General features: G+C 39.4%; 1 protein-coding gene across 2 annotated transcripts in view; it reads right to left on the bottom strand.

The window, feature by feature from the left end:
* The window catches only part of LRRK2 (leucine rich repeat kinase 2), a 70,493-nt gene extending 45,340 nt beyond the window's left edge, over window positions 1-25,153 (bottom strand). For both annotated transcript variants that reach the window (XM_082774531.1, XM_082774532.1), the window contains exons 1-12: window positions 23,383-25,153; window positions 23,198-23,283; window positions 18,863-18,969; window positions 15,566-15,654; window positions 13,749-13,883; window positions 11,911-12,045; window positions 8,559-8,690; window positions 5,548-5,667; window positions 4,282-4,406; window positions 3,641-3,720; window positions 2,782-2,888; window positions 889-1,018 (exon numbers count right to left, since the gene is read on the bottom strand). In XM_082774531.1, the coding sequence (XP_082630657.1) occupies window positions 889-1,018; window positions 2,782-2,888; window positions 3,641-3,720; window positions 4,282-4,406; window positions 5,548-5,667; window positions 8,559-8,690; window positions 11,911-12,045; window positions 13,749-13,883; window positions 15,566-15,654; window positions 18,863-18,969; window positions 23,198-23,283; window positions 23,383-23,554 (1,418 nt within the window). In that variant the 5' untranslated portion in view covers window positions 23,555-25,153. The remainder of the gene's footprint in view (window positions 1-888; window positions 1,019-2,781; window positions 2,889-3,640; window positions 3,721-4,281; window positions 4,407-5,547; window positions 5,668-8,558; window positions 8,691-11,910; window positions 12,046-13,748; window positions 13,884-15,565; window positions 15,655-18,862; window positions 18,970-23,197; window positions 23,284-23,382) is intronic.
* Window positions 25,154-26,567: the final 1,414 nt, after the last annotated feature.

Raw genomic sequence — 26,567 nt, 5'->3', positions numbered from 1 at the left:
AATTAAAAAAAAAAAAACATTTATAGATTTTATACATTTGCTTCTTTCATTAGTACGGTGTGACATCCCTTTATTACAATGCAAATCTGTTTTAGTTACAAAATATAAACTCAACTATGGTTCTTTTTTTTAGCATAGCAAACATGTTATTTTCATGTCATTTCATGAATGTAGAGTATGTAATTAATCCAATTTGACACTACTGAGAGGTAATTTTCAATTCAGTCCAGAACGCTGGTACGCAGTATAGTACTTCACTCAGGGTGAATGGTGGATTCATGTATTTCTCTTTGATTCTAGTGCAGACATATGAGAAGATAGATCTTCTCTAATTTACTGTTCCATAGTCGCCATAAAATATTGATGAATTGCCAGATACTTGCAGAAAAAACAGAAAAATATCAATCGTGTCAGTTTCTAATCTTGAAGGAAAAAAAACAACTACAGCACAACGACATTAACTTAGAAATGGTAGTAGCCAAAGGCTACTAATTTATTTCTAAGGTCACTTTCTTATTTTATTTTATAATACATTTTATTCCTGTAAACATGTTTATGGAATTTTGAGATCTTCTTTCTGAGTCGCAAGTTTGTTTTCCACCCATGTCCTAGAGCATTTGCAAAAGCCATTACAAAATAAACTTTTATATATATATATATATATATATAATTATTGTTAATATTGTGTGAAAATTCTTAGCTCTCAATGGAAATCAGTGTGGCTAACAGGAGGGGCTAGATATGATTCAGTGTCTTGAATAGAGCTGTCAGACTGTGGTCAATTTTAACATAAGTGAAACAGTCAGTAATTTAAATGTAATCAATTAACAGCACTGAATCTCACAAACCTTCGCTTTGAAAGTGGTCACGTATTTCTAAGTGTATTACCTTCCTTTGAAAACGTGATTCAGAATTCTGCAGGCGCTTTCAGCCACTTCAGGGGAATGCGGATGTTTCCTCATTATATCCAAAACATTCATGTGTATTCCTTTAGACAGAAGTGTCTTCCTAATATTTCCTACAAGACAAAACAGCAAGCATCCCATAAGCAGATCTCTTTCTCCCTATATAAAGAGTTCTAAAAAAACAACAGAACTAACTTTTTTTTTCTCATTTTGATTTTTTCCCTCAAAATCATAAGTGTTATAGCATTGTAAATTAAAATAGGAAATGATTCAAGCTGAAGCTGACTTTATTTCCATATCTTAATCAAAAGCATTAAAATTCCTGAAGTGCCTAATAAGTTTAAATACATCTGTATTTTTACTAGCACCTTTAGCTTAGGGGAAGGAGAATATACCACTTTAATTTTATTTTTGAAAAATATTTATTTTTAAACATTTTTTTCTCTGAATTGCACTCTGTGATTCAGTAGGAAAGTGAGAATTTACCTTTCAAAAAACCTTCTAAATTCCAAAATAAGACTTCAAAAATGAAATATTAACCCAGTCTAATTACTTTGTTCACACATTTTTAAAAATTCAAATACCCAAATATATGTTAGAGCTCTAAGTGTAGCTAATACAGCTCCGAATGCTATACAAATATTCTATATTATCATGGTAACTAGCACCATTTTTTTTGTCATTTTCTTGGTTGGCTCAGTAACCTAGTGATAAACCACAGCTTTCTCACCTAGAGAATGGTAATTAAGTTAGTCCTTATCTTCATATCAAGCCAGTGGTTTTCAATGCACAGTGTACAAACCACTTGAGATCCATAACCATTTCAAAGGATTCTGGGAAAATTATCTGACAAAAGAAGGCCAAAGTAGGCTTAAATAGTCTAGCCAGAGGTCCACACTGCCACTGAAAAATGTTGAAGGGGTCCACAAATAGAAAAATTTTAGGAAAAGCTATGGGACACAATCAGGACTAAAGCAATCTTGAAAATTGTTATGCACATGCTTAACTTTCAACATAAGATTTGATTTACTGAAGTAAACATGGCTGTTCAGATCCCCTGTATTATTAACAAAATGTTATTTGTCAGGCTGTAATCCTTACTCATGTGAGTTTTGACAAATCCCCGTCTTGATGAAATTTAAATGTGATAAACATTTAAACAAGCACACAGAGAGAACAGACTCTTCTCATGTCTCCTGCTCCAAAAAAAACAGCAATTAAAGCATATAAACTGGCAAAGATCTCTTTCCTTGGACATGAATTCTTCAGTACTAGAATCACAGAATGGCTTGGGTTGGAAGGGGCCTTAAAGCTCACCCAGTCCCACCCCCCTGCCATGGGCAGGGACACCTCCCACCAGCCCAGGTTGCCCAAAGCCCCATCCAGCCTGGCCTTGGACACCTCCAGGGATGGGGCATCCACAGCTTCTCTGGGCAGCCTGTGCCAGGGCCTCACCACCCTCCTAACAATGAAGAATTTCCTCCTAACATCTAATCTAAATCTCCTGTCTTTTAATTTAACACCATTCCCCCTTGTCCTGTCATTATCTGACTGAGCAAAGAGTCGCTCTCCCTCTTTTATATAAGCCCCCTTTAAGTAGCGAAATGCCACAATGAAGCCTCCCTGGAGCCTTCCCTTTTCCAGGCTGAACATCCCCAGCTCCAAGTAGATGACATCGGTCGGTCTAGCTCCTAGCTAACAATACCTTTTTCAAAGCAAGGAATAAACCTCCTATTGAGCACAACTTTACAATGTTCTAATCACAGGGAATACGGTATCCATACCCTAGCACATTTTGTATGTTCTTTAATATCAATATTTAATATTATAGCAACGACTGCAGAATCAGAAAGCAAAGACAGTTACATTCCCTTACCATTCTGCTGTGACAAAATTGCCAAGGCACTAGCAGCTGCCTGAAACACTTCTTTTGAAGAGGAGTGCATCAGCATGGACAGCATCACCGCTCTGTCTATTGGGAACCTTTCACAGAGAGAAACGAATCACTGCACAGGGACCACACTACAGCAGTTACTTCGTAACCATAGTTCAGTTTACTAAAAACCCACTAAGTGACATAGTTAATTTTTTAGATGACTGAACTTGGCTATTTCACTACAGCAACATCTTTGCATACTATGTGTGTAAGCCAACTCTGAATCTTACCGAATTCACTTGGAGTCATGACTTCCAAGTGACTTGAGGTGCAGAAATGAGTAAAAAAAACAGTCTTACCAAAATTTGCATGACTAAAATTTTAAACAACTCTGAGAAAGAGTTTAAGGGAAATTCTGTTTTATCCATGCCTAGATTCTCCTTGATGGCCAGTGCTCCCTCTGCTATGCCCTTTCATCTGACTTGTGGGAAAACGTGTGCTGCTTTTCTATTCTTCCTACCTACTTAATCTGAATCTCCTCTATTTTCCCTACTCTTACATTCTTTAATCCCCCCTATCCTTTTTTTCAACTGAAAATGAAATTCCTTGTAAACTGTATAAATTCACTCTATTAAGACTGTGTCCTGACTCTTTATTAAAACACTAACAATTTGGTCTATGTGGAGATTAGAATACTTTTCAAGAAAGAAACTTTCTATGTTGATTGTCATGCAATTCATCATGTATTAGAAAACAAGAAATAAAAATAACTGAAACATGAGACCCCCAAATGGCCAAATAGTAGGCCACTTTTTTTTTTTTCATTTCCAAAAATACAGTAAAAGGTATTAATACTGACTGATTATCTCCATCTCCAATCTTTTCATGAAGGTTGCGTTGATACAGGAACAGATTTTTCAAAGCCCAGCATGCAGCCTCCTAAATACAAAAAAAGAGGAAACAAAAGGATTGAAGAAATAAACCTTCAGAATAGAAAAAAAAAAAAAAAAAAGTTTGAGACTTGTTCTGTCCATGATAAAGGTGTTAGTTGCTTTATGTAGAAATACAACAAAGTATGGACTGCTGCGTTTTTATATCTGGGATAGAACTCAGTTACAAGCATGTGCCACGTTCTTATTATTTGATTTTCATTTTGTTACCTACATTAGGCCAACATTAATTCTTCAGCTGATGAGCCTGTGTTTTGCTGCTGTATACAGAGCAGCTGAGCTTTTGTATACAAAGCAACAAGCTTTTGGGTGGCCGAAGTTCCAGGCACTAAGTCTCAACTACCTAACCACATTTGATCCAAAGGAGTGACTGAAACTGCTTGGGGTGAACAAAGGTAAGGATGGAATGAAAGGGAATTTTTTTCCAAGGCTAATACAGTCCCTCAGACCTAGTTTGTCTGAGGATATATGAGAGAAAATTATGCTGCTAAATGTTTTATTTAACGTGTAATGCTGTCTTTCTACACCCCCATCATCCAGAAATTCTCACCAGTACATCTGTGTTTTTTCGGTGTAGTTCTAATGCTCTGTAGCATGCTTCCAACCAGCATAATTTTTCTTCCTCCTCCTCTTCTTTTCTTTCCTCTAAGTCTCGGTTTAGGAATATTGTTTCAGCTTGAAATACAAAATATTTACAATCAATTCTTATTGCAAAGACAAAACACTTATGTCTTAACTGTAGTCATGGAGGTGCTCCCATTGCCTGTGTAGGAAAGTCAGCTGGAGGATTAGTCTTTTCTGGGAAGGGAGAAGTCTTTTGCTCTGTGACAGAACTGAGATGTCTTCAAGGTTATAAAAGGAATAAGAAAACCCCTTGCTATGTAGTACTTTAGTGTAGCCAGTTATATAGATAGTTACAGATCAGTCAATGGTCAGGTTCTGAAAAGAGCAGCACATACTTGTTCTGTTATGCATTTACATACAGAACATCACACACATAAAATATAACTGTGGTTCATTTGCACGTAACCACTTATCGCTGAGCCATCTTCACTCTGAAGATATGACATTTAAAAATATAAATTGCAATTGCTGAGAGAAACAGTAGGTCCCAGAAAGTGCATTGAAATGTAAAACAAATCATGTCATACCTGTGTTTTTCAGCATTTAAGAAAACAGTTTAAGTATCAACACTGACCATAGTATCTGAAGTCTACTGGAGTGTATGCTGATTACTAACATTTGCTGTTGTGAGGACTGTTACACAGCCTTTCTACTGACATTTGTACTACTCAAAGACTAACAGGATCTGATCTTTAGCTTTGTGCCACTAGGTAACTAATTTCTGTTTAAAAATAACAACTGGAGCGTACTCAAGGAAAAGGTTAAACCTTTTATTTGATTTCAGAACTCAGGCACAAGCATTAACTTGGTGTTGCAATCTACTGGCAGTACATAATGAGTACTGCCACACATGGCAAACATGGCATCAAATACATGTTGCTGTCTGCAGACATTTTATATTTATCAGGGATTATCCAATATTTGCCTATGAACAAACAGGTTGCTTTGTTAAGATCTATCAACATAACGTCCCAGCTCTGAGTATCTGGGAATCTGGTATGAACACAGGATTGTCATACTAAACCATAAATGTGCAGGAAATCTAGCTCTGTCAAAGCTACCTTACTTGAGGCTTCCACATTAAAAACAGAAACAGAATTAAGAATAATTACAGGAAATCACCAGTATGAAAACATTTACTGGTTTATTTCATAAGTAATTTATTTATGTGTTTAAGAATGAATTTACTTACTGAGAAGAGCTAAACAGCTGAGACCTGCAGCCTGTAACTTTGCATTTTTAGAATACGTTTTCACAGCCTTCACAATGACTTCTGGAACCTTATGTAACACAAGGATATTGAAAAAATTTCCTGAAAATAGATAAAGGTATTAAATGAATGTAAACACACATCTATAGCTTTAAACACATTTAGCATAGATTTCTCAGCACATAATGCATAAGCTTTGTTTGTAGTAAACATTAGATTTGTTATTAGGGGGCTTCACACAACGGTATTTTATTTGTGGAAAGAAGAGGACAAGGATAAAAAGCATCTGGGATCTACATGTAGGTTCTTTATTTTTAATATGAAGACTGAGGTTTAATGCAACATGACATACACAGTGTCAGCAAAATAAGATACCATCTATATATCATTTGCAGACTTCCTGCCAGGAAACCAAAGCAGTGCTGGTCTTGAATTCTTGCAATGATTTGATTTATCCTGCCAAGCAAGTGTTTAAAACCTGTTTTGCCCTCTAGTTTTGTCCTCCTTGTTCAGAAGATCAAAGTCAGCCTTATAAATACAGAATACATACATTTTGGAACAGTAGAAAGAACTAGCTTTTGATGATAAATGTATTATTTAAAGGACAGCTTTTATCAAAGGCTATACATTACATGTACTTGAATATAAGGTTGAATGTAAGAAATTCTACAAATGAAAGCAAGCAAAAGAAGATAACTTCTCCATTTGTTGTGCAAACAAGAATTATGCATACAATAATATGGCTATTCTCACTTTGTAAAATATAGTCTGATAGATACAGTTTCTATTCTGATATTTAATTTTATTTAATTCTCAATTACTAAAAATGAGAATCATACTAACCACATGAAAAGTGAAATTCAAATCTGTATTGATGTTTCTCAAGCGCTTGAGATAAGGTACAAAATTAAGAATTGTATGATTTGTGGGCATGAAAAATAAAATTAGAAGCAGAAGAAAAGCTAACTTAATTTCTTTACCTCAGTTCTGGTCCTGAGCCATATAGGTGCTGGCTACCTGCAATGTCTAGGTTGTTCACTGGGAAATAAGTACCTCTCCCAGTGTTTGATGATTAAGCCTGGTTAGTCCAAGTCAACAGAACTCTGAAGAACAGACTTTAAGGCAAGTCCTTTCCAGATCCCTCATTCTAAAACTTTGGCCTTACCACCCACACAAGTGCAAATGGAAACAGCATTTTTCTTCTTAGTCTGTACTAGTGTTGTCATGTTGTAGCAGCGTAGCTGTTTCTTGCTGTATTTTACTGAAAATGACATGTTTGTGTAAATATGCCACTTATCTCACAGAAAGTAAGAAATTTAGGCTATGCAACTAGTAATTATGCTGGACTTGTGGCTGCTTAAACAGGTTGCAGTCAGTTAAAATTCAGATGACATTCTCATCTTGAATAGTCATTACCAGATTAGCAAGAACACATGACAGTGATTTTGGAAGCTAATAGATGTTGACTTTACAATTTCACTACCGATTAACTTGGGTTTAGGAAAACAGTGTCCATCAGAATAATTTGTGAACCCACACTGGCTATAAGAAAATCTTCCAGACTATTTCCAGTCTCACATGGAAGGACAGGATGGACAACCTAGCAATTTCACACCTGTTCTACCTAACTGTCTGGTGCTCTGGGCACACCTTCCCAATCTCCTCCTAAAGTGTCTGCTTATCAAGATGAAAGGGACCTGTGGAGCTGAAAAAAGAATTAATAGATCTCATGTCTGTTTAACTGCCACTATTACTTGTTGGTCAGTAAACACAAATCACAAAAGCATGTTCTGAGGCCATGAAGTCAGGCTGGTTGCACACAGGGCAGGATTGAAGCATGCCAACAAAGTTGCTGTGTCCCCACAAGTGCTTGGTTACCATGCCTTCCGTCGGCCTTGCAGAGGAAGCTGTTGAAGCTTAACACCACCTCTTGCCAAATAACTGCAAATACCACCTCAGAAGCCACATTTTCTTTAAATGTTTGTTTGGCTTTTTGAAGGGGAACTGGAAGTTGCACTCCATTGCACTCAAGGTTGATCTGTATTCTCTACAATATCTGCATGAAGGAGCGGACACAGATGGTGACAGGACGAGACTGATTTGATTAAGAGGAGTCATGCAATGGCACCAGCATCTGCAGCAGCTTCAGGCCACCACCTGCAAGAACTGGGAAGTCTAACTCATGAGAAAGACCTTGGCGGAGTGATGAAAAACCTGCCATGTAGTGTGGGTTATTCCAGCTACTCTACTCACAGCCTTTTTTTCACACAACGGGGGAAAAAATGTATTTATTTTCATTAGAATTTGCTATTACCTGGTCCACTGCAACTGCTCAGATCATATTCTTATAGTGGTAAGAGCACAGAGCTGGGAAGAGGCACAACAAAATCCTTGTAGACATTGCCATTATTTGGCTTGACGTGGCATTAGCCCATGTCAACTCAGACAATGGAAGTACTATTACCCAAGCCAAGGGAAGTCCAGCAAACTGGTTCTTTCACTGCTGCAGGCCAGGGCCCCCAAGGCTGGCACCATACCTGAGCAGGAATGCAGCACAGGCCTTTGGGTAGATGCATTGCAAGGAGGAAAAACACAGTCTTGGAGAGCATGCCCCAGATAATTCAGTAGCACCAACAGGACCTCACACATCCAGCACCACCACTTCAGAGAAGAAATTTAGAAGGAATTTTCTTCCATTCTTTAATAACATCACAAAGAATGGGAGATCTATTGATATACTCCTTTTTTCTCACTTTTTCACTCTCGTTTTTTATGACTGTTTCTGTCATTGTTGCTAGCCTTTATCACGAAAGGATTCCATGCTGGTTGTTGCCAGTGTTGCCTCCAGACCTTTATATCAGTAGAAAAATTGAGCTATACGCTGTCCTGAGGATTCACTGGAACAGTAGCTCTCTAATTGGCCTAACATTTCACGTCAGTACCTCCAGTTCTTACACAAAGTAAGCTGACTAACACCAGCTTTGTGAACTTACCCAATGTAAGCTTATGCAACAAACAGCAACAGGCTTCCTGAACGGTTTCACTACTGGGGAATCTTTTCATGGTTTCCACTATAACATTGTAGCAGCGAACATTTCCAGACATCAGCACTTCCACATTGCTGGCTAAAGAGGGAAACAGAAACAAAAATTACTTAAGATTAAAATAAAAAGAAAACACAAAAAGAAGCATGGTAATTGGGTTCTAATATTAATGACTACCAACACTTGGTAATAATTTATAATAATTAAAGTAATTAAATTCAAATAAAAAAATCGTGTTTTTCTTCTTTTTTAGGGTGCAAGTTAGCAAGTTAATCATTTGGTTTAAACTAGTTCTCCTCTATGACTATTACATATTGAGGGTATAGAAAGGTTCACCTCATGATCCTGAAATTTTTCACAGAATCACAGAATGGATGAGGTTGGAAGGGACCTTGGGGGTCATCTTGAACAACCTCCCCTGCACAAGCAGAGCGAGTTGTCCAGAACCACGACCAGGTGGCTTCTGAGTATTTCCAAGGATGGAGACTCCACAGCCTCTCTGGGCAATCTGTGCCAGGGCTCGGTCACCTTCACCCTATTCACTGTATATTATGCAGGTCAGATACTGAAACTAACAGGCATTCACATTAGTCAGTAAAAAGACAGAATGCAACCTTTCCTACTGAGATCAGAGATCCCACACCCAGTAATTTAAAACAAAATAGTATCATGGTAGTTAGAAACACAGTGCTTGAAAGCATCTTTGCAGTACGTGTCTATACAGGGCGTGATACAGAACCCCAAAAATCTTGGACAGAATCTTGGTTCCAGTGAATGAAAGTCCTGTCACTGCCTCCAAGAGGTTCAGCACTATTCTACTGAGGTCTATAAACTTTCTTAATATTCTTTTCAACAGCTTGGCTGTCCTGTATACAAAGATATTAAGTTGAAAAAGCAAGCTGTGAGTGGGAAGCGTTTCTGAATCATTCTGTTTGTTCGTGTAGGACGGTTCTTTTCACAATGCTTTAAGATGACAGTGATTTATTAATGTCACTCACTACTGAAAACACCTTTCATTGTAAAGGTTTGCACACTTCACAGGTGATAATTATCAACATATTAAAATATTCAGATCATTCTAAAATTGTTGATTACAGAGAGAGCGCAATCAAATGTATATTTAGATCCTGCAAGAACGAAGCAGTGCTGTGGAATGGCTCTCATTTAATATTTACCACTAGAACTCGGACATCCAGCTTCTCACAGAAACTGATGAGGAGATCTGAGCACTCTGTAATTCATGGAATAACAGGTACCTCTCTCAGGGTGAGGTGAAATTGCCTCTGGAGGTGCCTGTTTCTCCCCATTAAATATAGGAGAAGCCTGGATCACTGCCTATGACTAACACTTAGATGGCAAACATCATGTGATACATCGCTTCCCCGGGGACTTTGAAGGACAGTTGTCAGCAAAACATTTTCTCATTCACTCAAGACTACTGAAATTTAAGAGAGTTCTTGTCCTGCACTGGGATAAACTGCCCGCCCATGATTTCTCACGACATATGAGCCAGAGCAAAGTCTACGTATGTATTAGTGTAAGAAGGCATCCTGAGGCACAAATCCATGATGTATGTAGACTTCAGGATATGGGGACACTACTCAAACTACGCTGAAACTATCTTTGTTTCCCTATTTTCAATACTTCACATCAGAAAGGGAAGTGCAAACTCCAAAAACAACGCCTGCTGTAGAGCAAGTCTTTGTCATGGCTTCCTCTTGGATCTGTTACACATTCTCTAATTACTTTCTTTAAAGAGCACTTCAGGCTCTCTCTGAAGTGCACTCTCTTCTTCAGAAAAAAAAAAAAAAAGCACTTAGCACTCTCTGCTTTAGAAAATGGAAATAGGCTATGGTAAAATTATTTCTGTCTCAAGGAATGCTTTATTTTTAAAGACAAACTGGAACAGCAAGAAGCTTGTGAAAGGGAAATTAAATAGCTTGGAGAATGATGAAATTTGGAAAACTGCAGTCTAGTTCCTGTTTTGTGGCACACCCTTGGCCAGCACGTTTCCTATACGAATGGACAGGACGTATGAGGTAGGCTTTGTGAGGAAACACTTCTGCAAGATTACAACCATTGCTCAGCCTGGAGAAGAGGAGGCTCAGGGGCGACCTTATTGCTCTCTACAGGTACCTTAAAGGAAGCTGTAGTGAGGTGGGGTTGCTCTATTCTCCCTCGTGCCTGGTGACAGGATGAGGGGGAATGGGCTAAAGTTGCGCCACGGGAGGTTTAGGTTGGATATTAGGAAGGACTTCTTTACTGAGAGGGTTGTGAAGCATTGGAATGGGCTGCCCAGGGAAGTGGTGGAGTCACCATCCCTGGACGTTTAGATGTAGAGCTTAGTGATATGGTTTACTGAAGGACTGGTTAGTGTTAGGTCAGAGGTTAGATTCGGTGACCTTGGAGGTCTCTTCCAACCTAGATGATTCTGTGATCTTGTGGAAGAGACAAAGAGCTTGATGCCTGCTGAATTTGCCAACAGTAAGGTGCAAGAGCTGCCTCTGTGTCAACAGCATCATGCACCAAGTCAATAAAGGGACACCAATTACCAGGGACTCTTCTTGGAGCCTGATTTTGCCCATAATAGGGACTGCTGTGATGAGAGAACGAGACACAATGAGATTTTCTTCTGCCCTATTGCACAACACCTGAGGACACCATGAGGCTCCAAAATGTGCTCAATACTACCTGTGCTCCTCACTGCAGCCACCACTGACTGGTCAGAGTGGGGTGCTTGAGCCCTAACACCTTGTCTTAGCTCTGGCCATTGGATTTGCATGGGAAATTTTCCCCTTGTGGAACAGCCTCTGCCAACGATGTTCTTAACCAGCTACCCAAACTCACTGAATGTTCATTTAGTCAATAAATATAACTTATTATTCAAACTTTTAAAAAGGAAGAGCAAGGACGTGAAATCTGACCTCTGCAGCCACGATAAGCATCTTAGTTAACACTTACTCTGAGCAGAAGAAAGACTCTTTACCTACTTTATGAGAGATTCCAGTCTTGTAAGTATGACCGAATAGGAAAATTTCCCATAAAAAATTACAAGTCAGTATTTCCCACAGAAAACAGAAAAGTGATTTGTTTAGCAGCTCCCAACCAATTCTCATTTCAAAACTGTTCCCTCTGTCAAAATGTGTCACTATTTTTGCAGCACTACCAACTGTTTTTCCCTAGAGAGACTCTGAAGTTTTGTTTGCTTTCACAGTCACTGAAAGATTACCATGCACTCGGGTGAGCTGACGCAAGCTGTGGGAGGTGAAGAATTGAAAATGATTTCCAGTAGTGCACTTACATGGTCCAGCTAAGGAATGTAATGAGTAAAGTGCAGGAAGAATCACCTCTTCTCTCTCTGGAAACTCTTTAAATACTTCCAGTATGATCATATGATCTTTGCTTTCAACAAATTCAGTCAGCTGCTCTTCTGGAACTAAATTAAAAAGAAAGACAAAGACAGTAAGTTTTGAGGAAGTAATTCATATCCTGATAAAATGTGAGAAAATACAGTTATTTTAATGAAGTTTCCTTATATTTATTTTGTATATTCCACAGAAACTAAGGTAGTCTCCTCCACCGAGATCATATTCCACAGTTAAGACTTCTTATACCAAAAACCGAGCTACTTTACAGAAACCTTTTTCTAGCCCACATTTTCTGTAAATGAATTCTGACTTTCAAGTGCCTTCCTGTGAATGAGTATTTTTTTTTAAAACGAGTATTTTTTTTTAAAAAAGTCTTTTAGTCTTTTCCACAGAACAACCTTCAGGTATTCTTCACCAAGACAGCATATAAGTGAAGGAAAAGCTAAGAACACAGTGAAAACAATTTGATGGAATGCATTTCACATACTCCATTATTTTATTTTACTTCTCAACTTTTTTGATAATAGAGTTCTTTTCATAAAGACTACAGCCATGCTTTAATAATACCCTACCTTCACTGTAATAATAGCATAAGGTTTTTCAATCACTGTCCCCCGTCATTTGTGCTGACATCACTGCAGTTGTGCAGTGAACCAGATAAAGGAACTGATCCAGCTTGAGCACGAATCCCACACTTCAAATTTTGTAAGCAGGATCATCTGAATTTGGTTCATGATAAGGGTACAAAAATTCACATTGCAGTAGCTGAGAAGGTTTCTCAAAGGCAAGAAAAACATATCCAGGGACAGCCTAGGAACTTGTTATGCTGCCGTCAAGAAGAAGGCATGCAGGTCTGTACCTGAAATGTCTGTGAATCTGTAAAAATCAGGCACTTTTTATAAAAGGCATACACAGAAAATGCAAGAAGCTGAGACACTTGTGGAGACTGAAGAGAAAACATGGCAGGACAAAAGTATTTAGGGAGAGAGGAAAAGGGAAAGAAAAGCAGACAATAGTTCCAGGCACACGTGTGGTAGGAAGACTTAGAAAAAAAAGCAATATAAAATGGTGCCAGGAAGAACGAATCTGAAGAACTGGAGACTATCTTTGAAGCAAAGGAGTATAGTGGACTTTCTAGGAGTACTAGAATTTCTCAATAGTTATTCTGAAGCAAGAAACTCAATGCAAAGATAAACTGTCACAATACTGGGATTTTTGGCCATTATACACAGACAGTTCCTAAAAATGTTGCAGAAATTTAATACATGGTGACATCATTCCACAAAAGAAACACAGGGATATTGTAGAGATACAATCTTAGCCTTTCAGTGTTGTCAGGATCAATAGCTGAATCGTATACTTTTTTGAAAGTGCAAACATTTTGCTTGATTTTAGACTTGCTCACAACTTCCTGGCAATCCTAAAATATACCAGTCTTTCAAGACGCAGCTTTGGTTATTGAGAATTAAAATCAAGTGTCACTACTCTTTGTCCCAGTGTTACTGACTAACTTTGAATCCCATCTTTCCCGTTAACTCTAGTCAGAAATGTAGTGACATTTTCCACATTCATTTATCTGATTCAGAAAATTTATGATACTGCTTGGAAAACCTGTTTTGTGCTAATGGGTTTTGAGAACAGATATAATACAAAAAAAAAAAAAGAAAAAAAGGAATGCAAGAATTCATGTTTTTGCAGTTAAATAAATATCTGTAGTCCCCTCCCAATCTTTTATTTTTTTTCTAACTTAAGAGCCCACATGATATAATACCTTTTTCAAAAAGCTTGTATAATGCTGTGCATCCGTGTTGCTGGATCTCTTCATTTTTAGGGAAGGTGTGCATGGCATTAAATATCAAAGAAAACACATCCACCTCTTCCTCCAGGAGCAGGAAAGCAACTACATCTAAAAAGCAGAAGAGATTACATGTTGTGCTGAGGTGTTCTCAACATGTTAATTGGAGCACTGTACTTAACTATTAAAATCCCAAAGTCTTTAATATTGTCCTTCAAATTTACTCTGGTGGCTCACACCCAGGCTTTTATATAAATTATGAGGCTGTTATCTCTTAAGGTAGTATTTCAGAAGACAAATGAGGTGTTCTAAAAGATTACTGGCAAAAAGACAGTTTCCTCTCTCCACTCCTGCTCCCACTGGCTTTGGTACTTGTCTGACTTCTCAGAGACAGCTCACCTCACTAAACCAGTGGAAAAATAATCAATGCAAAAAAACTGCACTTTTTGCAAACTGAAGAATTTCACTAAGAAACTAAACTTGTGGAAAAAAAAAAAAAAAAAAGAAAAAAGATAGGACTACACTGCCAGAAGAAAGCACAGGGGGAGTTGAAATCTACCTTTCAGCTATGGTGAACCATGAAATTAACCCATCTGTATCATGAAATGCTATTCTCACTCTGTTGGCCATTCTTTCAGCCTGGAAAGATTTGCTACCTGAAAATGAACTAAAAAGCCAATGTCACTGTTGCTCTTAAAATAATAATTAAAAAAATCTGAAAAAAGTTGCTGTCTCTATGTCATGTATAAGGAAGAAAATCATATTCATGACAATTTTTCAAGCTTACATCAGTAACAGTAAAATTAATAGTGCCTGATCTGGTATTTAAGCTGCAGCTGTTTTTTTTTTCTTTTTCTTTTAACGAAAGGATCTTTCTGTATGGCTACCACTCTGCATTCACAGTGGCCTACCACCTCCAGCTGTAGTGCAATTTAAGCTTTTGGACATACAGACATAAAGAATACCAAGAGATTTTTCTGACAAGGTACAGTTTCAAATACTTTATATAATTAAATAATTAAACAAATAATTAAAAGGGAGAAGAAAGCAGATTCAAGAGGTAATTGATCTTATAAAATAGACAAATAAATAGCATGAACCATCTTCTTAAAGTTCCTGTTTCACTCTATTGCCTATAGCAGGAAGTTGGACAGCCAGATCAGCTTTAACTACCTAAAGTCTAAGCCTTATTTTGTAAGGTTGATTACAAGGCCTTTCAAAGCCAGTGGAAACTCTCCTATTTCGACAGTAATTTAGTACTAGTTATTATATGCTACCTTGAACCAAGCTAGCAGATATTTCCCTTACCGTCTCTTTAATTTCAACAAAAGATCGAGAAAAACATTCTCAGTACCTGATAAGATCAAGTCTCTAGAGAGCAGAATAACAGAAATATATCAGAGACAATTCACTCTTTTCAAATATATAAACCAGTACTAAAGAAGCAAGTCAGAATGTGACCAATTTTATACCTTGCTAAGAAAAAGCTCTTACTTATTTAACTTACAGCACAGCACAGCACTTATTTAACTTACTGTACAGCAAGTATTTGTGCCTATGCTAATAACAAGTTGGCAAAATTATTGGGCCGTGTTGTTAATAGCCTTGAAGTTTGGAGACTCCTTTCTACCTGGATAGAAAAAGGTGTAAAACAGTACTGCACCTTTGTATACAAGCACAAATGACTTTACAGAATAAAACGGAGAGACAAATAGGGTCCAAAATGTATGGTCATGCACTTTGTATCACAGTTCTTTTTTTTTTTTAAAGGCTCAAAATGAAACAGACAATACCTGACATGAGGAGAAGATTTAATGTTTTCAGTCCTATTACTGAGAGATTTATGTTTCCTTTGTGAACTGTGAGCATTTTAAGGATCAGCCTAAAAAATTAAAAGATGGAAAACAAGAGTTAGGGCTAAGTAAATACTAACAAAACTAATTTTTTTTCAAACATTACTTTAAAAAAACAAAAAAATACAAAGTAGCTACAGAAATTAGTAAAAGCTTTCTAAAGCCATTTTTGTCATTTCTCCATTCATTTTTCACTTTTCTTTCAGCTTATGTTTTTTTCAAGTTAGCAATTAAATTACTTTTTAATTAAATTACTTACTCTAACAATTTTTAGATTACATGAAAGTAATGATGTGTAATTTACCAATTTAAATTTAAATTAATTTTATATGCATATATTAATTCTACAGGAGGCAAGTCTTACATCCAGGCTGGAATTACTCTACAGAAACCAGGGCTGGGGCGTGCAGCAGTCTGCAGGTGGTAAGGCAGTGTACTGCTTGTTGCAAGAGTGAAGTTACAGTGAACAATCAAGTGTCTGCTGGAAGACACAAAGCAGTTTCCAGGCTAAAGAACTTGAACAGCACCTTGAAGGCCTCTATCCTATCGTAAGTTCCACCATGTAGCACTTACAGACAAATGTTGGACAAATGTTGGATGTTGGACAAATGTTGGATGTTGGACAAATCACTGAAAAGAAGACCCAGGGATAGTAACCTCTGAAATGTTGCAAGCAGAGTCAAACAAAGTTGAATTCTTAAACACAAGGAGAGCCAAACAATGCTAGGTGCTCTGAAAAATCCACTGAATGTACCCAGCTGTGTGCCCAAAGATCTGTTGGTACTTTTAACGTGATCTTCTAAGACAGTGACCTGAAATCTGTAATGCCTTCTCATTAAACAATTTTTTTAAATCTCTAGACAATACTGAAAAGCACTAAGAAAAACTGAGAAGAAATTAATAGGCCAATTTTCAGATAAGGTATCAATAATGTACAGTAAATAAGGCGGTGGGCCCCACATTCGATGATGGCAGAAAATAAATGAGCATTGACTTTGTATTTAATGAAGCATATCCTAAAATGGGGGAAAACCAAAACCGTGTAATTAAAAACTAAATAAAAATAGAGAGGCTCAAAAAAAAAATAAATCAAGAAACTTTCATTGTTGATACTCATAACTTTGGAGAGCCAGACTCTGCAGTCTTAATGATCTTCAAATGAGAGTGTCTTTGTACAGATATCTAATCAAAAGGGATCGTGAAGTAACTGGCAATGTTAACAGACATTCTTGACCTGTCTAGAAAAACAAAAACAGCACTGAAAGCTTCATCCAAATTTCATTCCCAAGATAGAGCAATGATGTTGTGTGCCTTGCTAAGGTCTAGCTTTATAAACTAGGAGAAATGTATTTATTATTATTAATTCTTTCTTATTATTTTAAACTGAGAATAGATACCTCCCTGAAACTTCTGTATGAACGCTTTGGACCAGTAAGTCCACAGACAAGGACAGGCACTGGCATTTCAGTCCCCAGGCTAATTCTTGGCCCAGCACACAGCCCAGATGTATGGACTAAGTAGTAGGGTGATGAATCAAAGAAAACAGGGAGCCACCCTAACCAAGCTGGTAGAGTAGCTAAACAGACACCCTTAGATGCACTTCTTTAATGTCCTGATTAAAATGTTTTAGTTTTAAGCCTTCCTAATGCACTTTATTGTGTGGTTGCAGGTGTGTGTGCACATGCATGCACGTGTAGAAACTGTACCTGGGATGCAGATTCCTCCACCTATTTGCTCCATCAGCAGCTGTGGACAACAGGCTGGGAGGGAATGCAGCCAGAACAGCTCACCTGGACTGACCAAAGGGATATTCCATGCCACGTAATGTCATGCTCAGCAATAAAACCAGGGGGAAGTTTACCAGGGTTGCTCAGGGACTGGCTGAGCATTGTTTGGCTGGTTGTAAATGAGAGCTTTTGCATCCCTTGCTTTGTTTTGCTGATTTTTGTTTCTTTTACTTATGAAACCGTTTTTATCTCACACACCCACAACGGGAAACTACGGGAAATATCACCCCAAATGGGAGTAATTTTCTGGGACCTAAGAATAAGCATCAGTCAATTAGCAAGCCTTTAAACTGCCAAAGAAATCTTAACTAGCTTGTACAGCTCAGTCATTCCTTGCTCATGAAAAGCAACCAAAATCACAAACATACTGCATCTTCACGCAAGTGATCTCATAATGGCAACCTTTCTAAGGAAGGGCAGGTTAGGACTATAAAAGCAGAGGCAGACTTACTAGTAGAGTTATTAAGCTGTAGCTCCTTGCTGTCATTATCAGCCCTGAATGAGGCAATCTGTCCAAGAGAGAGAACTTCCAACCAAGCCCTTCTCTCCTATTCATATTATACTTACATCTGCAGCTAGCATTTGTGCTACAGAACAGCTTTGGAGTTACCCTCTGCCAGTCTTTGTCCCATCTAACCACAGCCATGCAGAAGCCATTTACTTAGGCTCCCTCAACGGGAGAGATAGGCATAGTCAAATCAAACTACACTTAGTTCCAGGCTTACTAAAAAGAAGGAAAGAACCACCTTCTGAAGGTAATTGTGTCCACTGACTGCACAGGTAGTTAAGGTGACTACTTTAAATACTTAATTTTTAGACAACTAAGAAATACCCCTTCTCTTGATTCCACTTTAGGCTTGTGGATTTAATACAGCATAAAGAACACACACACACAAAACCTGCCAGGTCTATTATATTGCATCTGTCTATTAAAAGAAAACATCTTCCTAACCACAGAGTCCCAGAATCACTGAGTTTGGCAGGGACCTTTGAAGTTCTCTTAATTCAATTTCCCTGCTCAAAGAAAGGCCAATTATACCTGATTGTTCAGGGTCACGTCCAGTCAGGTTCTGAGTATCTCCAAGGCTGGAGACTTCACAGCCTCTCTGGGCAACCTGTTCCAGTGTTTGATCAACCTTAAAATAATTTTTAAAAAATCATTTTTTTTTTTAAATCCTTATGTGGAATTTGCTGTATTTCATTTTGTTTCCTGTCCTGTCACTGGGTGCCACTGAGAAGAGCCTGGCTCAGTTTTCTTTATTCTCCTATCAGGTATTTATGGATACCTCTAAGATCCCTGCTTGTATGCGCCTTTTATTCTGGAAGCTGAAGAAACCCACAAAAGATCTTTAACCATGTAGAAGCTGATGTAATAAGTATATAAATACATTTTATTGCATAAATATGCTGCCATGATATCCAGAAGACTCTTGGCACACAACATACTTACTGGTGAACAGCCAGGGCTTCCCAGTCCTTCCCAACATCCCTAGGAGCTATGTTCTGTAGCGTACTTGGACAAATTTCTATCAATTTACAAAGAAGTGACCAACCCATCTGTAAAATAAAAATATAGCTATTTCAGAACAGATGTTCTATTTGGAACTTAAACGTTGTCTTCCAATATTCATGGCAACCAGAAGATGGATGTTCTCAATAGTTATCTAGCTAAATGAGGGATAATTACACAAGACAAGGGATATAAAAAGTTAAGAGGTGGAACTAAAACATGCCAATGATTATCATTTCTTGTAGCATTGTATCACCTACAATGTGTTCCAGCACCGCTTGAGGATAGGGGACATACTTACAGTTAAAAGAGATGCTGACAGTGAGAAAAATAAGATGAGATCAATAATATGCCATCATGGGCCATGGAAGACCACTGCACTATTACAGCTAGTCCAACTTCACCGAAGCATTGCTGTCTCCATAAGAATTTGCTATTTAATTGCAAATGAGAAAGGGTAGTTTTCAAAGGTGGTCATGTTAAAAGTGTAAATGTTCTAAATAGCATGAGATACCTAAATGATATTATATATTTCATATTCTTGCCATCAATCCTCAGTGTCTGCGTGCTTGCAAAATGCAAAAAGGGCAGTGAAAGTCTTGAGAGCACAAGGGATGAAAGACAAACTGAAAATATATTTATTCTAATAACTACCTGCTCCAGCCTATGCAAGTGCCTTGATTTTTAGATATCTGTAAATAATACCAAAAATGAAAAATGTCCATACTGGAGAAATCTGTTCCCCCATGTTCCCTAGAACAATGTTCTTTATTATTATGAGAGCTTGCTGGGCGTAGCGGCCCGCAGGCTGATAAAATTGAATGTGCTGCAGTGTGAATGAGAGCAGAGAGGAAAAAATGTAGAAAGAATTAACTGATGAGAAGAAAACCTCGCTGTACTGAAAGAGAGGAAGTAATCTGAGAAATGTCAAAAGTTCAAGACAAAGTAGATTTTACAAAAATTAAAACAAAGCATAAAACTCTCCCTGGCCATATTAATAAAAAAAGAACAAAAGGAGGAAGATGGCCTGGGTGCTGTAGGAATAGGGTCAAGACAGAAGATAACCTAGGTGTAGCTCAAAAACCACAAGCATAATGAGATCCCATTTCAGGAAAGAGTTATGCAAAGCTAAGGGGTCAGCAGAGGACAGCCACCACCACCAGGAATGTAAACAGCTGCTTCGAAGGAGCTTCACTGCAAAGTTCATAGAAATTGCATGACCTCTAACCCTGCAGCGTGACAGAGGAGAGACGTGAATGAAATTGGAAGTTGGGTAGCACAGAGCCACCCAAAGGAACAGCACTGACTAGAGAGCAGGCAGCTTTTATGATAGCTTTGGCAAGTCTATGGAAAAGGTGATGTAAATCCCCAGAAACTGGAATTCTGCTTTTATATTTCACAGGTCACAGGCACTACGTTCACGCTATCCGCGGTAGCTTTGCTTTTCTTGCAGTGCAGATTTCCAGAATCTTAAATGTTTTAAGCCCATTATACCCTCAATCAGCAGACTGAGCTTGACCAGAAGACAATTTCCTTGCTTAGACAGCGAGCTGACTTGTCCTACGTGAGAGTGCAAACCAACTACTATGGACATTCAGAAAGATGAGTCTGGGCTGTGGGATCAACTCCTGATCAAGCATAATTTCAAAGAACAGCCTTAGTGACCACCAAATCCCCCAAAGATGGGGTTATGCATTACCTAATTTTCCATGTTCAAGCAGCAAATTTCCAATCCGCACGGCAAGGACATTGTAGAGGTGACCATTAATTCAAACACTATTTATTGCTAAAAATAAGATTTTGAACTGCCACTTCCCACCATGCTAATTGTAAAACTTAGAACCCAATTAAAATTAGCTTAATGACTTTAGAAAAGTCACTTTTTTACTGTCTCTGATGAAACTGATATTTCTGTTAAAGATTCTATTTGGATTGTTGTGACTCCAAGCACTGACAAACATTTGTAAGGACTGTGGAGCCAGCAAAGACAGAAGCAGGTATCTGACCTGCTGATAATGTAGTTTGTTTTATAATATTAAAAGCAAAGCCTGGGGTAACAAAGACCTTGTTATCCTTTTAATAATTACGTAAGAAAGTAAGGGTCTTTTAAATAACAGAGATACTAAAGGCTACAGGGAAAGGAAAAAAATAATGCAGTAAACAAAGATGTTCTTATAAACACTTAACATGTCCTGACACACAGGGACAGTTGGCGGCAGCACTGAAACCCTGTTATTTTTGTCAGCCCCTTTTCATTTCTGGCATGCAATGAATTTATATTACATTAGCTCACACCTTCTGCATGAGACAAAGCTCTACTGACTGCTCCCTGCTCTTTCCTGAACTGTAAACAAGTTCTGCTCTACTGTTTCTAACCTGCTCCAATCACTGTCAGCCAGCAACTGAAAAAAAAACAAAACACCACACTATCAAATTTACTTAAAAGATGCCTATTTTACTGTTGCGGCACTACTGACTTTGCAGCTCAGCATCTTCCTATTTATAAAGAAGTTTGCCTGTAGTCCAACTTGCACTGGTACTCGCAATATTGACCTATTAAGCTAATTTATTCTGAGCAAGCATAGGACAAAAAAGTAAATCTTCATTTCAGGTATGGCTCCTACTCAGTTTTTTTTCTTATATGGGTCAGTTTTATTCCAATGCCAAAAGCCAAGGAGGCAACTGGTTGGTTAATCAATTTATTCAATGAAAATTCTTTAGTAGTAGAGAGAGACTACACCGAAGTCAGGACTATGTCACTTCACTGCTGCCAGGGAGAGCTGTGTGTTCACAAAGACTGTAAACCAACTGCTGTGGATGAAGCAAGGAAGACAGAGGTCTACTAACACGCTGGGGATGTTGGTAAATATCATAACAAAATATGAAGGACAAGCTGCCTATGGCACTTTGTGAGGAACTGGATTAGAGCTTTGCACTGACTGTGAATTTGACACATGAATACAATGTAGTACTGCAAAGGAAATCCCAAACTTCTAAACTGAAGCACTGTACGACTGCAAATGTAGGCAGAGAGAAGATTAAAACTAATTTTTAAATTCTGTATTAAGTCAAAGTGAGGATTTTTAACATTACTAAAATAAAAATTAAACGATCACAGTCCTCTTACACGCGTCTTGGAGCCCTGTGCAATCACTTCAGACCTGCTTCTGGTTGTGGTTGGATTTCATATTTTTTACTTCCTAGACTTAATTTCTGGGCAGTGGTTTTGTAAATTGTTACATACGTAATATGCTTTATTCTGAAAAAAAATACTGATTTATCCTTTCGTATTTCTTAATGAACAATGCTTTTGTATTTCTTGATGGCAATTCAATAGTAAAATAACTTAAAAGTTCAGACTCTGTACAAGTTACTTAGTCTTCAAAGGAAACTTTCATGTTTTAATCTGAATCTTATGGTTGTGATCTACAGTTTAAGATCCAGTAGATTAAAAAAATCTTAAAAAACACTATTATTTATGTGACATCATTTATGTTTTGCTTTCTAGTGACTCCAAAAAAAAAAAAAGATGCCAAAAAGCTTGTAATGATACAAAATTGCTTAATAAAGAAAGCAAGCAAGTGGCACGCGAACTTGGACTTCATAAACATCCTTTGAGCATAACGTAGTCAGAAACTTAATCTATGCCTGCCAGGAAGGAGCTCTTTCATACGACAAGCCTGGCAGCTGTACCATAAGCACAGCAACGAGTTGTGCAAGCGCCGCACCTCCTTGAAGTGGGCCAGTGCTGTCACAGGAGCAGCCAGGCAGAGCCTCAAATTGCAGAAGCTGCACTGAGTTACAGCACTGTTTTCCCCTAAAAAGTGGCCTCGTGCAACTCTCACAGGATGGGGCTATGTATGGATGAAGGTGTCTTAAATGGTGCCGCTCCTCATGTTTGCATGGCAGGATTTGATGTCGATATGCTGGAGTTACATTAAACAGCAGGATTTAATGTTGATATGCTGGAGTTATATTAAAGGCCGGATTTAATGTCGATATGTCGGAACTCTATTGAATGGCAGGATTTCACGTTGTCACGTCAGAGCTATATTAAACAGCATTACTTGTACCTCAGAAGCGTGGGACACGCTGCATCCACGCCACTGCGTTTACGCTCATCACTCCACTTTCTTTTGCCGTTCAGAGCTGCTGCTTGCATCTGCAGAGACCTGGGACTCCCAGCCCCAACCCCTGTCCTGTCCTTTTGCCGGGGAGCAGCGTTTTCCTTCACACAGCCCCCTGGAAGGGCAGGGGGGGCTCGGGGCCGCTTACCTGCTGCACGCCTGCTGCCCCCGCGTACATGTCCACCACCAGCAGCACGGGGACGTGGATGTTTTTGCCGCTGAAGAGCCGTGGAGCTGGAAGGGGAGGGACACAGAAAAGCCGCGTTAAAGGCGCGTGAGGCGGCCCGGGATGGACAGGGCCGGGCAGGGCTGGACAGGGCGGCCGTCCCTTACCGCTCTGCCGGGCCGCCAGCTCCAGCAGGTCGCTCAGGGTCTGCACCAGCGTCTCCAGCCGCTTCCTCTCCTGGACGTTTTGGAGCCGGACCACCAGCTTCCTCAGGGCTTGTTCCTCCCTCGCCGCAGCCGCCGCCGCCTCCTCCTCCTCGGCAGGGCCGGCGCTGGCCATGGCGGCCCCGCTGCCCTCCGCGGCGGCCGCTTCGCCTCTCCTCGCCTCGCCTCACCCCATCCGCCGCGGGGACGAGGAGCAGACGACGCGGGCCCGTCCCGCAGCCGCTGGCAGCGCCGCCCAGCCGCTCCGAGCCGCCCTGAGCCGCCCTCCCCGCCGCTGCTGCCTCCCGCCCCGGGACGCGGTCGCGGCCGGGCGTGGAACCCCCCCCTCCCTCAGCCCCCCCACCCGCCGCCATTAGGGGGCGCCCGCGGCACTCGCGCGCGGTTCGCTGGCAGAGCGCCCGCTTGTGGAGATTGACAGCGCTGACACCCAATAGGATGGCAGAGGTGCAGCGGGGGGTCCGCCCACTAGTGTGCCTAGGGTATAAATAGGGCCTGGAGGGGACCCTTACGCCTAAGGTGAGGGTGGTGGGAAGCAAAGTTGGGGTGTGATTTTCTTCTTCCTTAAAAAAAAAAAAAAAAAAAAAAAAAAAAAAAGGGAGCATATGTAGCTGATGTGTGAGGCTTTCTGGGCAGACAGTAGGGCCTGAGGTCTACTTGCATGATGTAGGGTCCTTTTTCCTGCTGTGGTGGGCCAGGGAAGGTGGAGAAGGAGCTGTGTCCTCTCCCGAGGGTTGAGGCAGCTGAGGTGAAGCTGAAGGATCACCAGTTTTGGGGTCACCAGCTTTGGGTTAACCTCGCCCAAGGAAGACCCTTGCTCCATGCTCATGAGTGTTTTGGCCTTACGGGCTCTGATAGCTTTGTGGGTTTGCTTAAAACAGACCTGTGTTGTATTTGGAAGTAAAATTTCACTCCAAGCCATACAGTGAGAGGTTGCTGTTCTGAGATACGAAAGTTCTCCCGCTCTGCGGGTGCATTGCTTCACTTGTGGTTGATGCAATCTTCCTGTAACCTGGCAATGCTTGTGGGACCTCACTGCTCTTCTGAGAGAGTGGTATGTGGGTTTGAGGTTGCCAGACACCTCTTTAAATACTTGGTTAGAAAGTCAATGCCAGTAGGATATGCTATACAGAAGTTGGCATGCCCTTTGTAATACCTAAGTATTAATTAAGGGAATAAACTTTCCAGTTAAATTGGACTTCATTAGACAAAAGTTCAGTTTGGAGGATCATGGTAGGAGTATGGATTTACTTGGAGCTTCTGTTTAGTTTACAGTGTTTTGTTAGAAATCCATGTCGTTCATTGAACAGCACTTCCACAGTGCTAGCTTCTCAAAATAAGCTTTAAGAAAGTGTTCAGTAATGCCCATGAATCCACACAGAGCTGGTTGAACTGTCCCTGGCCTCTTGGTGTATCGGTCCTGAAAAGCTTGGACATGGCTGCCTTAATAGTTCAGGCTTTTTTTTTTTTTTTTTTTTTTTTTGCACAAAGAAACTATTGTCTTGGCATCCCAATTATAGTCTACTAACTAGGACTGCATTTGTTAAATGATGAGCTAGTATTTCCCTCTCTAAAGCACTGGAAAACAAACATGAATGTGAGATAGCGTTATGAAATAGTGACTCATAGTTTATGATGTGTGGAACACATTACATCTGGGCTGAAGCAAAAATGAGTTGAATTAAATGGATTGGTTGCACTTGAAATATGTTTTTATTTCCTGCAGAACCACTAATGCAAGCACAAAGAATGACTGAAAAATGTTTTTTTTTTCTTGATGTAAAGTTTTTTTTTTTTTTCTTGCAAAATGAATGCAAATAGTCTCAGTTTATATTGACTTCTTCCAGTATCTGCAAAGCTGTAGCTGCTATGAGACTTAAGCAAAAGATTTTTAGAGGTCACTCTTTATAGCTTATGATCTGAAATGTCACTTGTGAGTTTTAGAATCTCTGCAGCTGTAAGGTACAAGTAGTGATATTGATAAAAGTTGTATTAATACGACTTCCAAATCATACTCTTAAACTGAATTTGTGGCTGCTTTGACCATTCAGCAGAGCTTCCTTCTGGATGCGCTGCTGCTCTGGACTTCTTTGCAGCATATTTTAAATAAGAATGCACCAATACAGGTTATGTATTGGTGTTTCAGTGGATAAAAGTGGAATAAAGTTGTGGATTTCCTGAAGGAAAATTGCAGACACCAAGCCCTTCTCCTAAAATAAGTTGGGTTCTCTATGTCCTTGATGCAGACCTCATGAATGTGCTGCATTTGGAGCGTTGTGTGTGTCAGTTTTTTTCGGGTCATTTCTCACCCAAACACTTTCAGCTGTTTATCAGATTTCAGGCCCAGGTATTAGGTAGCTAAGTGGAAAGAGGAAGCAGAGATTACAGTTAAAACGTAAACTTGATTTATACTTTCAAAGATTTTTTGTTTGTTTGTTTCTCAAGAGATCTGAAGTGCAGTTCTTCTGTATGTCCTATTTGTGTACCAAGGGGTTTTGTTGTCACTCCACCTCCCTTGTAATTCCCTACATTTCAGGCAATCTTCACTTCCAAACTCTCGTATTTACTTGAGTGTTCTTTTCATGGTGGGGTGTGTGGTTTGTGTGGTTTTTAGTTTTTTTGTTTTTAAGAAATTCAGAATTGTCACGCCTGGCTCTATCTTGAGGCTGAGTGCTTTAGGCCTACAAGAGTTATTTCCCCTTTTTGTTTTCAGTGAGATTGGCAGCTATCTGCCCTGTATTTATCCTCTCCCACGTGGATGGGGCTACTAATATTCATTAAGTAATATATCATCTCTGCTGTGTCAGATATGAGCAGATAACGTAGCACATTAACATAGAGACTAATACATTGTTCCACCTCCAGTTTTTGCATTCCTGCATCAGCTGGAAAATTACGTGGCCCCAGACAGCCCTGGAGATCTGACACTCTAGTTTGAACAAGCTCGGCAGTTGTGGAATCGATGGGATAACCACGGTTTTAGTTCACCCTGCTTTTTCTTTCCTGCTGTAGGTTACGAGCACCTTGGGGCACCACAGAACTACGTGCAACATTAAAATTAAATTGGAGACTGAAATTGTGGGTTTTAGAATTTGTGACAATGTGAGTGCTTGGATTTGGCCTTGACCATT

The sequence above is a fragment of the Aythya marila genome, assembly GCF_965140915.1.
Source record: "Aythya marila genome assembly, chromosome: 1".
Lineage (NCBI taxonomy): Eukaryota > Metazoa > Chordata > Aves > Anseriformes > Anatidae > Aythya > Aythya marila.
Note: the sequence above shows the minus strand (reverse complement) of the source record. Positions and strands in the feature narration are given on the sequence as shown.